The sequence below is a fragment of the Tachypleus tridentatus genome, chromosome 13 (assembly GCF_004210375.1).
Source record: "Tachypleus tridentatus isolate NWPU-2018 chromosome 13, ASM421037v1, whole genome shotgun sequence".
Taxonomy (NCBI): domain Eukaryota; kingdom Metazoa; phylum Arthropoda; class Merostomata; order Xiphosura; family Limulidae; genus Tachypleus; species Tachypleus tridentatus.
The window spans coordinates 136,438,090-136,452,567 of NC_134837.1; the positions used below are offsets into that span (position 1 = coordinate 136,438,090).

At 31.4% G+C, this 14,478-nt stretch overlaps 1 protein-coding gene and 1 long non-coding RNA gene across 8 annotated transcripts in view; one reads left to right on the forward strand and one right to left on the reverse strand.

Moving 5' to 3' along the window:
• LOC143239937 (forkhead box protein P4-like) overlaps positions 1-12,533 on the forward strand; it is a 79,663-nt gene extending 67,130 nt beyond the window's left edge. For 6 of the 7 annotated variants that reach the window (XM_076481610.1, XM_076481611.1, XM_076481607.1 and 3 more), the window contains 4 exons: positions 5,080-5,213; positions 6,139-6,241; positions 6,884-7,056; positions 7,295-12,533. In XM_076481610.1, the coding sequence (XP_076337725.1) occupies positions 5,080-5,213; positions 6,139-6,241; positions 6,884-7,056; positions 7,295-7,481 (597 nt within the window). In that variant the 3' untranslated portion in view covers positions 7,482-12,533. The remainder of the gene's footprint in view (positions 1-5,079; positions 5,214-6,138; positions 6,242-6,883; positions 7,057-7,294) is intronic. The other variant, XR_013021442.1, reaches the window with a different exon arrangement.
• The window catches only part of LOC143239938 (uncharacterized), a 106,786-nt gene that overhangs the window by 91,443 nt on the left and 865 nt on the right, over positions 1-14,478 (reverse strand). The gene's annotated exons all lie outside the window — the stretch shown is intronic.

Consider the following 14,478-nt stretch of genomic DNA (forward strand, 5'->3'; position numbering starts at 1 on the left):
ATATTCAGTGTGGTGCATTGTCAACATGTGTGTGTGTGTGAAAGTTGAATGATGTGTTTTGTTTATAATATATGAATTATGAGGTTAAAGTTTACATTGGTTTTTACTTAGCTTTACAGATACAGAAAATCAGGGATAGCACAAGAAGCAAGCTACTAGAATTTAGATGTTTTATAAGTACATTATTCTTGTAGAATCAAAACATTTATTTTTTTAAATGTCACTTAATTTTTAGTTTTTGTTACATACACTAAAAATATTACAGTTTTATAAATATTATATTTTAAGTTTACCAAAAATATGTATTTTATATTGAAAAAGCTAATTTTAACTTTCTTCATGAAATTAGCAATTTTTGAATTGTAATTTAATAAATTATTTAGGCTGTGGAGTTATGATAAACAACAATTGTACTTTTTACTTGATCTACAAGACTTTCTCAGGCTATCATAATTGAAGTAGAGACAATAGATAATGAGATATATATATATATATATATATATATATATAGACTGTGGGAAATGGCAAAGTTTTCAAGAGGCATTTAAGTTTTCACATGCAAGAAATACATCAGCTAACAATAACTTTCATGAAGGGCTAAAACTAAAACTATTGGATTTAACTGTAATGATGGTATTCTACTGAGCAAGAAATTGCAGCCTTTGATTTATGCAGACAAGAATCTATTAGAGGGATGGAAAACAAAGGAGTCAGAGGAGAATGTCGATGATAAATAAGATATAGTTATAGGTGATTCCTTAACAAGGCATGTGGATAAAATAAACTGTGGGGTAAATAGAGAAAAGAATCACAATGCTACCCAGGAACCCAAGTGGAGGATATAACTTACAGAGTAGGAAATTTAATAAATGGGGGTAGCAGAGATGCAGTTTTGTGGTGCGTGTAAGGAAAGGTAGGTCAGAGTAACTAATAAATAAGTACAATAGGTTGATAAATGCATTTAAAGAAAAAGGCCATAACTTAATTTTGTCTAGGGTACTGCCCAGAATTAACTGTGGGGATGAAGTTATAATTAGGTTATTAGGGCTAGGTTTAGGTTAGTATGTAAGGATGAGTAGATTGGCTGGTTGGACTTGTGGGATCAGCTCAATTAAAAAGGGGAGTTTTTGGAATGAATGGTTTACATTTAAGTTATACAGTGGCTGGCTTGTTTGCTATGGGTATTAACACAGCTGTAAGGGAAGTTTTAAACTAGGACTAGACAGTGGTGAGGGCCAGGAAATTTAAATGCAAAAATAATAATTAATAGAGATGCATTTAACATCGGAAATGACCATAGAAGTAGTTATGAGGATAGGCTTAGTTGTTACTATTGTAACGCTAGAACTATAATAAATAATACAGATAACTTTAGAGCACTGGTAGGAATGGAGGATTCTTATGTAATGGGATTAAATGAAACATGCTTAAACCTAAATGATTTTGATAATATAAATTTCTTTGAAATACAGGGTTACAGACTATTTAATAGAGTACTAAAGAAGAGGGGAGTGGCTTTATTTGTAAAATGAGAATTACATCATGTTAAAAGTTGAGGATATCAAAGATAATAACAAGAATATTGAATCAATTTGGGTTTCTATTGATGTATACAAAAGGAAAGGGCTTTTAGTGAGAATTTGTCATAAGCAATCAAATGATACTGATGAAATGAGTGAGAAACGTTACAATGAGATTATGATTTAAACTGTTATTGAAATCATAATCATGGGTGATTTTGATTTAAAGCATATAGACTGGGAAATTCTAAAGTCAGACCAGGAGGGAGAAGGTTTTTGGAAAATGTTCAGGATGGCTTTCTTCACCAATTAGTCAAGGAATCCACTAGGAACAATGATTTTAGCTTTATTGTTAACTTCAAATACAGAAATAATTGAGATAGTGGAAACTGGGAAACATCTGGATGCATGTGATCATTGCTGTGTTAGGTTCGATGTTTTGCTGCACATGAAGATAAGAAATAATATTTTTGATACAAATTTCAAAAATCAAATTTTGTAGGGGAAACAACAAGAATTATCTGTTGTAAATTGGGCAACTGAGATAAAATTAATGAAAAGCATAAGAAATTTAAATGCAGTGTTATGACACAGGACTAAAAAATTATAGAAGGTCGATAAAGTTGGTGAAACAGGAAATTAAGGTGTACGAGGAAAGGTTGACTGAAAATGTAAAAATTAACACCAAAGATATCTTCAAATATATTAAGGGTAAACAAAATGTTAGGATGGGGATAGGACCCTTGTGTGATGATAAAGGAAGGCTTGTGTCTGATGGTTATAAGATGGCTGGGTTAATATATTTTGCTTTATCATCTGCTTTTAATAATGAGACTTAAACAGTATTCTACATATTGAACAGTTAATAAATTAAAACCAGACTGAACTAGATTACTGCATTAATTATGAACTGGTTACAAAAAAAAATTAAAAAGGTTAAAGAATGATAAGACTCCTGGACCAGATAATATTTCCTCAAAGGGTCTTGAAGGAGGTTAAAGATTGGTCATGTGAGCCACTTACTACTATTTTTTTGTCAGCCCTTGAATAGTGAGTGGGCAGGCATCAGAGGATTGGAAGTTAACTAATGTAACTCCTTTTTTTATGGAAGGTGATAAAAAATTGTTCCAGTAATTATAGACTCATTTGTCTTACATCATTTGTAGGAAACGTTTGTAAAGTAATTTAACAAAATTAAAATTTTATTGGGCAATCAACATGGTTTCACTAAGGGAAAATCTTGCCTTACAAATCTTTTGACATTCTTTAAAAAGGTTTCTGCTTATGTTGATGAGAGTAAAAATGTAGATTTGATGTATCTGGATTTTCAGAAAGCATTTGAGAAGTTGCCACATAAAAGGCTTGAAATAATTATCTTTATAGGTGTGGGGGATAAGTTAGCAAACTGGATAGAAGAATGGCTGGATGGAAGAAACCAGAGGGTTGTTACAAATGGAGTTTAGTCAAATTGGATTAATATCTCATGTGTAGTATCTCAGGGCTCAGTCTTAGGGCCTTTGCTCTTTTTGAATTATAGCAATGACATAGATGAAAGAATGATCAATAAATTACTTAAATTTGCAGATGATATTAAGGTCTTGTATGTTGCTAGTTGTGAAGAAGATACTGCTGATTAACAAAAGAATCATTAAGTGAGTTGGACAAATAAATGAGAGATGGGCTTTAATTATAACAAATGCAAGATAATGCACATAAGTTATCATAACTTGAATTATAAGTGTGATTTGGATAGGAATAACCTTAACAGTGTCACAGAAGAAAGGGATTTTGGTGTAATATTTGCTCAGTCTCTAAAACAGTCCAAGCAGTGTGATGTTGCTAGTAGTAGGGCATATAGGTTATAATTTCCTTGTATAAGTCACTAGTTAGGCTATATTGGGAATACTGTATTTAGTCTTGGGCTCCATACCTTAGGAAAGACATAAAATTTTTGAAAGGGTTCAGAGAAGGGTCACTAGAATCTTGCCTGGGAGGAAGGGGTTCTGATATGAGGAGAGATTTAAGTATCTCAAATTATTTTTTCTTGGAGAAAAACAAGTGCTAGGAAGGATCTGCTGAGGTGTTTAGGTGTAAAGGGAATTGATATAGTTGATGCATCATCTTTTTATTTCATACTTAACAGTGAAAATGGTAGGACTAAGAGACATAAGTACAAATTTTGGAAGGGTGGTAGTCATCTTCAACTGAGAGTTGTTGTTTTTTGTTATTAAAAAAGTAGTTAGCCTTTGGAATGGATTGCCTTTGGATTTTGTAGAAACAGTAAATCTAAGTGAGTTTAAGAGTAAACCTCATAAATATAAAAATGGTAAGGGCTGACTTAAAGATTTTATCTTTTTCTTTTATATTTATTAATTAATATTTTTAGTTTAATTTAAACCGTGGAACAACCAAGATGGGCCAATGGGTCCAGTTCTGTCCCAAAACTTCATATTACAGTACATCAAAAAGATTTTTGGAACTATAACATATTACAATCCATGTAGCAACGTGGATTGTAATGATATGTAATTTTGATTGCATAAGGCTCTAACTTACTGATGCAATATCAGAAACATGTTTCTCCTCCCTGCAAGCTTAAACAAAATCTATTAAGTATGTTTAATATAGTTAGAAAAAGGCTTCTAAGTGCCTGTTTCTACAGTACAACTACACAAAAATTTATATGTGCTGTGTTTGATGACTTGAGCAGTATGTTTTTTTATGGAAAAACATAAATATCAATTATACTTTCCAGCAACTTGAGACATATGATGGTTGAATAAATATATCAGTGGAAGTGACTTGTATCACTTTTACAGACAGAGATCATTCTTGATTATTTTGCATATTAGAACTGGAACTCATGGCAGCCAGCTTTTGCTTTTAACCTTTTTCATGTGTGGATTCTCATCTATTATAAGACACAGCGCTTTATGTTCTACAGCAGGAAAAAAACATGTTGCACATTTTTTTCTGAATGTTCCTGGTGGCCCAAAGTTATCCATTTTCCTCTAGTATGCAATGCTACTGTGTACAAGAGATACCCCTGTCATTAGAAATCCTAAATCATTGACCAAACACACCATTATAATTTGGGCATATAAACATTTTGCTTCCAAAAGAGCTCTTTTGTACTCCTTCACAAAGCTGTTTAACATCAAATAGTGTTGAAATGTAGTTCTGAGCCATTTCATTCTACTGTGACTTTACATCATATGTAGTTATCACATAATGTAATGATGTACTCAATATCATGATATTATTATTTCTTGAATGTTACTTTCATTATATGTATTGGCTAGAATATTTGTATATTTTGTAAGGCAATAAACTGCAGGTGTTAGAGCATTGTCACCTGCAGATTTAAGTTTGTCATTCTTGTTTTGTGTTAAATTCTATTTTAACAATGTTATAACTTGTGGAATATAAGTCAAGGAAATGCGATTAATCAGGCATGCTGAAACTTGTTCTCACTTGTATGGTGTTTATTCACTGATGGCATTTACAACCCGCTGTCAATGGTTAGCTCATACCTTGAAACATCTCTCATTTTTTGTAGAATGCTGTACGTCACAACCTTAGTCTACACAAATGTTTTATGCGTGTTGAGAATGTAAAAGGGGCAGTCTGGACAGTGGATGAGTCAGAATTTCACCGCCGACGGTCTACAAGAATTCAGGAACATATAGAAGAGTATGATATATAATGATTTCTCCTATCTCTTTCACGGTTCAATCTTTCTTGTTGATGTCACTTTTCTCTGTTCATGTACTCTTACTGATCTTTCCTGCTTACACTTTTGTTGCTGCTGTCACTTTTCTCTGTTTGCTGCTACCCTTGTCAATTTTTGCCACTTACATCTTTGTTGCTGTTGTGGCTTTTCTCTGCTTATTAATAGTCTTGTATTCTTGTTGTTGTCACTTTTCTCTTTTGCTACTACTCTTGTCTTTGTCTCTCTTCTGTTAGTTTCCTAACTTATACACTTGGAGGACTGTAACCATGCGATACATATTATAAAGGTTACTTTAAACACTTATTTGTGTATATTCAAATTTGGTAAAAACCTCCACAAGACATAGTTTGTGCCCTCAGAAATTCGAAGGAAACAAAATTCCTAGATATATGTACTTACAACTTTACATTGTAATAGAAATTAGCTAGGTGTACATTAAAATAAGATAGTTAGGGAATATAGAACATCATGACAAGATAACATTGAAACACAGTCCAACTTGGTGTACGTTATGACATGATCACAAGGAAACAGAGAATAAACAGATGTGCATCATGACAAGATTTTAAAGAAACATGGAACAGATAGAGGCACATTATGATAAATTTAGAAGCAAACACCTAGACATATAAAATAACAAATTCATGATACCAAAACACAAAATAAGAAGTTCACAAGGACCAAAAACATTTAAATGCATGTACTTATCAAGTTACAACTTCATACAGAAATAAACGTTTTTCAATATATTGTTTTCCAAAAAGTAAATTACCTTCTATAAAATCAACAAATAGTTTTTATTTTCTATAATTTCTCTATGGATTTCATATGATAATTAATATCTTGCCTGATTAGATGATTAATGTGGACTACTATATTTTGTAGTATACCATCTACCACTACATACAATCCTTCCTACAGTTACCTCAGCCCAACACTTTACCACCATCCTGGATTGTATGGTGAACATCTTACAGCCTCACTACAGGTTGGTCCTAGAAATTGTACTTCAGTTTAGTTTACTGTTGAATATAATTCAAGTTTTCTTAGAAACTGAACTAAAAGATACAAACTTTTGCAAAACCAATACTTTACTAACATTTTTAGCTCTTCTTTCACAATCATTTGTTGTCAAAGTCCTTCAAAAATTGCCCTAGAGTTCAGTCCAAATCAACAGTTAAGAGCAAGTATAACCTTTAATTAAATGAGAGGGAGAAAAAAAAGTATGTTTATTTCATTTTGATAGGCCATTATTTCAAATGTTAATGTACTGTGAAGATATTAAGTGTGAAGTGTGTGTTTTACATTTTTGCCATTTCATTTTAACATTATTTCATGTAGTGATAGAAGAGGATGTGTTACATTTGCTCCATTTTTACAGACACTACTTCAGATATTGCTGACTATATAGATATTGACAGAAGAGGGAATGATACATTTGCTTCATTTTTAATTGACATGATTTGATATATTTCTTATGATACAGATACTGAGATAAGAGAGTATATTACATTTTCTTCCATTTCTATTGGACATTATTTCTTGTATTGTTTACTATGTAGATGATAGTAACAACTGTAATAAAATGATTTACTTTAACATTCGTTTTTTTTTTCCTTTCTTTTTTTAGGCAGCATTGGCAGAAAGCAATCTAACACTTTTTAGCAATTCTATTTCCAAAGAAATTACACTGCCTTGCACTCCGACTAGTGTTTCCTTGGCTGTCAGTAAAGTGATCAAAGGTGATTGTTATACAACTGGAATGGCTCAAAAGAAAACTGTGAATGGTGAAATACCAAATAGGTAAAAGCTCGTAGTTCATGTTGAGAGATTCTCCATATTGTTTCATCACAAATATACCATGCTGAATGATTTAAAAGGATGTTTCACCAATACTTTCCATCACTAAACTACCCAGTTTACTTCATGGTTTAAAATATTAATGATTTTCCATCAGTAAACTTTAGACAGTGCTGTTCTTATGTATTCATCATACAAAAATAGATATTTCAGAATTGTTGCATTTCTTAATTTTTTTCAGTCATATATCCAGTGATGCCCTCATCAAAAAAGAGTTGCTTCTTGAAGATCATCCAAATGGAGAAGATGGATCGGATAACCATCAATCTCTAACACTTCCTCATTTCAATGATGAGGATAGTCAAAGTAAGATTGGAAAAATAGAAGCTAAAGAAGCTGAAGATCTTTCCATTGCTGCTAATGCTTAGGTAGATAAGTTCACAACAAAATGCCTTTAGGACAAACTTAGCAAAGAGTGCCATCAGATGGACAGACACCATCAACAATCAAACAAAGTGGTATATTAGTTTTCAAAAAGTGAAGTAGAATTAATCTCTCAGCTTCATGTTTTTGTCTCCTAGAGCAAGCTGATTTTTCGTAATTAGCATAACTCTCCAGGTGGAATTGGCACAGTTGATTCAGGACATTAAGGTTCCATTCACTGTTACAGTTTAATGTATCAGGCAGCACTGATGTTCCTCTTAGACCTGAGAAAATCTATAGGCCTTAATTCTATTTGAACCATCAACATATCAGAAATAACCTTCAAATGGAATCAGAGTGTTGACTAATTGCACCAGTAACTAAGTTCTTTTGGTTTTCTTTAAATGAGCAGCAATACATAATGGTTTCTAGATATTATGTAGCTATAAAGTAACTTTGTCCCCTTCAGTACACTATGAGTGTACCTCAGCAATTCTTTAGCATTTAAACAGTGGTGTTGAAATAAACTTTATTATCTTTAAAGTGTTGATTAGCACCAACCTGAAAACAAACAGTTTTTGAAGTACTTGATATTATATGGAAAAAATACATTATTTGAATCACTTCATTATATGAGTTTTATGTCATAGAATTACAATACATTTTATATATAAAAATATATTTCATCAGTTTTATAACTTTCTTTTAATTTCATGTCATTTTTCTTATTATAATTTGCTACAAATAATTATAATTGTTGATTACAGTAGCAGTTTTCCTGATGTAACTAAATACAAGTTATTTTGTAACACCAAACAAGTACATTACAGGTATATGTGTCAAAAAACAAGGGGTACTTTATGTGTATGGGTGGTAAAGGATAAAAAACAAAGGATATTTTGTGTTAATGTGTAAGATACACATACAACACATACTTTTGAAAGTTTAAAAACAGAGTTAGGACTATTTAGTACGTATGTGTATGAAAAACAGAGTGAAGGGTCTTTGTGGGTAAAGGGGCACTTTACAGGTACATGTGTACAGGCAGAACAAGGAATACACTACAGGTTTGTGTTTAAAAGACAAAATAAGAAATATTTTTCAGATATATGTGTAAAGACAGAACAAGGGATACTTTACTCAGAAAATCTTTCTCAGATCTAGAATTATTAACAAATCAGATCTTCTTATGTAGTGTGGTAAGGAGTTTCAGTCTTAATGTGCCCATGAAATGTGGTAAGAATCTGAATACACTTTACAGTTATTAACCCAAAACCATGAAAATCCCCTATTTCCTGGTTTAGAAGTGATCCAGGATAAATATTAGGATCCAGACCAAATTTGGGGAGAACTGTCCCATGCTTACTACCCATCTTGTATAAAAATTTTTGTGTACATTGGTTTATTAGTTTTTGACATACATGAACAGACAGACAAACAAACATATGGACTCAACTGCAATACCCTTATCCCCTACTCTGTGAGAAAAGGGTACTTTTTATACATGTACTTTATAAAAATGTACTTTTTATACATGTGTAAAAGACAGAACAAGGGGTACTTCTATATATGCAAAAACGGCTCGTTTGGGTTGAGAAAATATTTTACTTAGAAGAGCGAACAACAGTATAGTACTATACTGGTACAGATATGTAGATGACACGGTTGCAGGATTCAGATCTACAGAACACATACTTAATTTTTTCAGTCACATTAACTCTATACATCCCAACATTAACTTCACAAGTGAACAGGAAGAAAGCAATCAAATATCATTTTTTAACTTCAAAATTACAAGAACCAACACACAATTCAAAACAGAAATCCACCGAAAAATCACCCATACTGGACTATACATTCCTTGGGACTCAGCACATGAAACAAAACAAAAAACTCAACATACTAAGAAACCAAATAAACACAGCCATAAAACTATGCTCACCAGATAAAATTAATGATGAATTAGACAAAATAAAACAATACTTCATCAACATCAATAAGTTTCCTCCACAAACTGTAGAAAACATTATACGCACACACCTAGACAGAAAGTAAAATCAACCAACAAAAGTAAATATATCTCACGATTCAAAAAATCACGAAACCATATACTGCTGCATACCATATATTCCCGACATCAGCAGACAAATAACCAACATTTGGCAAAAACTAGTAACAAAATATGATATTCCAGTTAATACCAAATTTATTCAAAAACCAGGCACAAAACTGAGGTCTATACTATGTAAAAACTACACTGACAAACACCACACCAACATTATTTATAAAATACAATGTGATAACTGCCATGACTTCTATATTGGAGAAACAAGTAGAAAAATGGAAACCAGATTCAAAGAACATAAAAAGTCACCTTCACATGTTTTTTGAACACTGCAAGTCAAATAAACACAACATAACCATAGAAAACACTCAAATACTAAATAAAGAAACAAACATAAACAAACGCAAAATTAAAGAAGCCTTACTTATACAATAACTTAAACCCAAAATAAACCAATATAAAGGAATGCCTTTATACCTATATTAATATAATAAAATAAAATTATATATTCAAACATCTAACACTGCCCTCTACATCCCAACACTCAGTTACACAACCCCTTCCAAACATGTGGTCAGCTTCCGGTCAGTTACCTCTTTCTTTCTTTGTGAACCTGACGATGACCGAAGAAGGTCGAAACGTTGTTCACTCTTCTACGTAAAATATTTTCTTAACCCAAATGAGCCATTTTTGCATATATATTTCTCTACAAGTGGGTTTTCTTGACATCACTTAAGGGGTACTTCTGTATGTATTTCTGTACAAAAATAAGTTTTGCCTTGAAAACAAAGAAACAGTGTATATTGTCATTGAGGTGTTTCAAATAGTGTTTTGTACTTCTAACATTCATAAAAACAATAATTTTGATTATTTAGTTTGTGAATGTATACTTTGTTGTCTACATGATGAAAATGTATGATGTGCTTTAACTTTTCTTCAGTGTATAAGTAATTATATTGCTGAATTCTATATACAATTACTTTGCTAAGTTCTATGCACAATTAATTACATGGCCAAATTCTGTTTATAATTATTTTGTTGACTTTGTTTGATTGTGTTTTTAGTTTCAAAAGTGACCTCTAACATTAAATAATTGCCAAGACCTAAAATTTAAATTATTACATATGAAAGAGATAACAGAAAAATAGTTTCAATTTGAGTTTTTATTCTTTATTTAGTTTTCTATTTAAGCTATAAATGCAAAGTGTTGCAAGCAACAACAATCAGTGTGTCCCTAATAAAATATTTTAAAACACAATTTTAATGCAATGAGAACAATCACAAACCATTTTATTTAACATTGTCTGATTATCAGATGTGGTTTTATGCTTACATTACCATGAGTCTCAATCAGATTGTTGTAAACACAAAGCTATACAATCTGTGCTCTGCCCATGGAAGCATCAAAATACAATTATAAGTGTTACAAGCCCTCAGAGTTACAGCTGAGCCACTTGGAGGGGGGGCATAAATTATTAGTGTCGCACTTTGGTTTAATAGTTCCAGGTGTACCTTGAGAAAAACAATGAGGTACAGGATATTATTTAATTATTTATCTCTCTTTTGTTACTTTACCTTTTTATTTGTGAAATTTCTTGTTTTTGTTGGACTTATTTTTCAAGTGATGCAGTTGTGAAATAACAAAGCAAAAAGTTAAACTCGAGCATAAACACAGTTTATATATATATTGAGAGAAATAGAAAACTTCTACAATCAAAACAGTTAAGGTAGTTAAATAAATCTTTGAAAATTCTCACCCTTACGTTTACTATTTCAGCAACACTTTTAAAATAAGGAACTGATATTTTCTGAAACTACGAACAAAATTCTGTATACCTAATTTTTTAAATATCTTGAAAAGACATTTTCATCAACTTCATTGATCAATGTGTTTATTCATTTTTTGCAATTCATTAAGTAGCTCTTATCAACAGACATTACTCAGGGTTAAACACTTCCTTCTGCTTACTAATCAAAGCTTTTTTTCTAATACTTCAGACTTGTTGAGTCATCTGTCTCTACCGACAATTTTCATAACACTAACAGCAAGCAGTAAATTACCTTAGAAGAGAGCATTCAGAGACATAGCAAATAATTTGATTTAAATCCACTAAAGTGAGTAAACAATTAAGCATTTTTTCATTACCCCACAACACAATCTCCAATAGTTGGTATTACTCTCACGTGATGGGTAAAGAAGAAAACATCTTAAAATATATCCCATGATGCCTTAAATGTATAATACTTTATTCCTTGTCTTAGAAAAAGCATCAGTGATTTTAAAAAAGTTAAATTATTCTGTGTCAGAAATTTCTCAGAACTGTTTATATCTTTATTTTCAACAATTCCATCTTCAATGTACTAGTGAGGGATTTAAAAACATCTTAACAATAAATCTTACCTTCCTTTATTGTGCTGTAATATCACCTTGAAAAGATAAGTCAGTTATTTTAGTAGTATTTTCTTTACCTTTTCAATTGAACACTTCAAAAACATCCACAAATTTACTTACTCTTAAATTTTTGATTTAAAAACAATGTTTGTAGAAGTATTAAGATGAGTAATATCTGGTGCAAAACAGCAGTACATGACTTAAAGTTTAAAATATTATATTTTTCTAGTCCACATGCTATATTACTGTCATACACTCTCAAACCACAGGGACTTAAAATAATCTTGAAATACAAATTTTTTTAAATGTAAGGCCTTAACACAATGTTTATTAATGAAGTTGATGAACTTGATGAAGTTCTAGTGAGATTCTTGTAAACCTTTTCATATACTTATAACACTGATTCATAACTTTATCTGTAGTATGAACCTGTTTATCATATGTATAGTAGGTTTGTGCACATAATGGGAATGTTTGGGCTAGCAGACTTACTGCAATAACCTTTAAGGGCAAAACTTCCACCATTTACCAGTAACTGGTAGAAAAGCTGCTGTAAGCCTCCATAATGGACCAAATAAATGAAATAAAATTCCAGTAGTCACATGTGTGTTAGTTTCTTAACATAAAACCCACTGAGGCTTGTAACATGGTGAATTCTATTTTTATAAAGAACCATCAAATATAGAAAGCAAAAAATTATTTTTCACAAATTCTAATTACTGAATGTGCAAGTCTTTTATGGTGTGTGGAAATTATTTTCATAGGATTTTTTAAATGTAGAACAATGCCTGTACAACATATCCCACTTTAAACTTTATAGGGTATTTCTGATCAGCAACTTAAATTTAAGGGAAAATAATAACATTTTTATTATTCAAGTAAATTAAAAATTAGAGTGGTCACATCACTTGTGCTTAAAACCTACACTGATAAAATATCACTGTGTGTTTACAATTATTCGAGAACAAAGGTCACTATGTATTTAAAATTATTTGAGAACAAAGGATGGATAACCAGTGCATTTGAAAGACTTTATCAATAGCTAAAACCCATCATTTCCTATTTCTGTTCTGTTGGATGTGGTCGGCAACTGAAGATCACCAGAGATTACCTTTTTTGATTGACTCTATTACATTTAGTCATCCAGCAAATAAAGTACATGCATAAAGACTTTCCTTTCACTACCTACATGTGAAAAACAATTCTACTGTCTCCTCTGCTTGACTAACTTTCCACTGTATGTTGAACATGATTAACCTCCATACTGTCCCCTTTACATGACTAACTGCTCTACTGTCCCCAGCATGTGATTGTCATTAACACTCCCACTGTCTAAAACAATTAAGTGAAAACCTAGAAAGACTTAAAGCAATCAAAGCTTGAAAAAACAAACCTCCATTCATTTTTTAACAGATGAAAATAAAACACTGCTATAATCAAGGTCAACAAAAATAATTTATTGAACTGTAACAACAACAGAAAACCAAAAACTTTCAAACTATTGGAATACAAGTTTTATCACTTACAAAAGTTAGTAAATCCATGCCTGGCCAATAGTAAATAATACAACATAAATGCCAACTCTACCAATTTCACTAATTAACATAATTAGGAAAAAAAAGAACCAAACGAAGAAAAAATGTAATTCCAGGAAAACAATATTTCAAAATTACACCACATACACTAACAGCACTTAGCAACAATCAGAAGTAGTTTTTCCAGCTATACATTATGAACTAACTCATTTAAGGTCAAGGCAGGGTTTTTATTTAATGGTTACCCCAAAGACTGGATCTAATTTACTAGCTGCTTCATATAATATTTAATATCTGTATGTCACTCACTGCTTATGTCAGTTTTTTAATACAAACTCACTCAAATTCAACATACTCTAGCATTAACACTTTAATATAGTTAAGAATTCATAGCTGAACCTAAGGGTAAAAAGAATATTAAATGAACAGTAAACAAATCCATAACAAAATAAAATTAGAATTTGTTATCTCACTAACTGGAGTAGGCACTTACCAATGAAGCCATTGTTCAGTTAGATCAGATATTCCCCAACTAAACCACAGTTCACACAAACAAATTTTTTTTCAATTTGGAAAATTTTAAGAGGGTGGGAATCTCGACTTTCAGGGATTTGTTTAGAAGCTGTGCACGAATGTTGACACAGTATATCTAGCTGTAGGCTACAGTGCTTAAATGGCCAGTAGCAATACAAAACTAATAAAATGTGTCCTTTCCTTTCTTAAATCAACAAAAATAGTCCTATGACCTACACAGAAGTTTGTTTTTTTTCTAGGCTTGCTCAGGTTTGAATAAAATATTCCTAACCGTTTTGTTTGTTGTTTTTTTTTCATGTAGAATTGTGAAAGAAGAATATGAATGATAATAACAATAATATGAAAAATAAATGGATGAATTTTGTCTAACAATCAGAAAAATCAACTTTTCCTGTTATCAATATTTTAACAGCCTTAACCAATGAGATAAAAGACCTTCAGTGTTGTTTCAAGTACAAATCTGCTTTTTATGATAG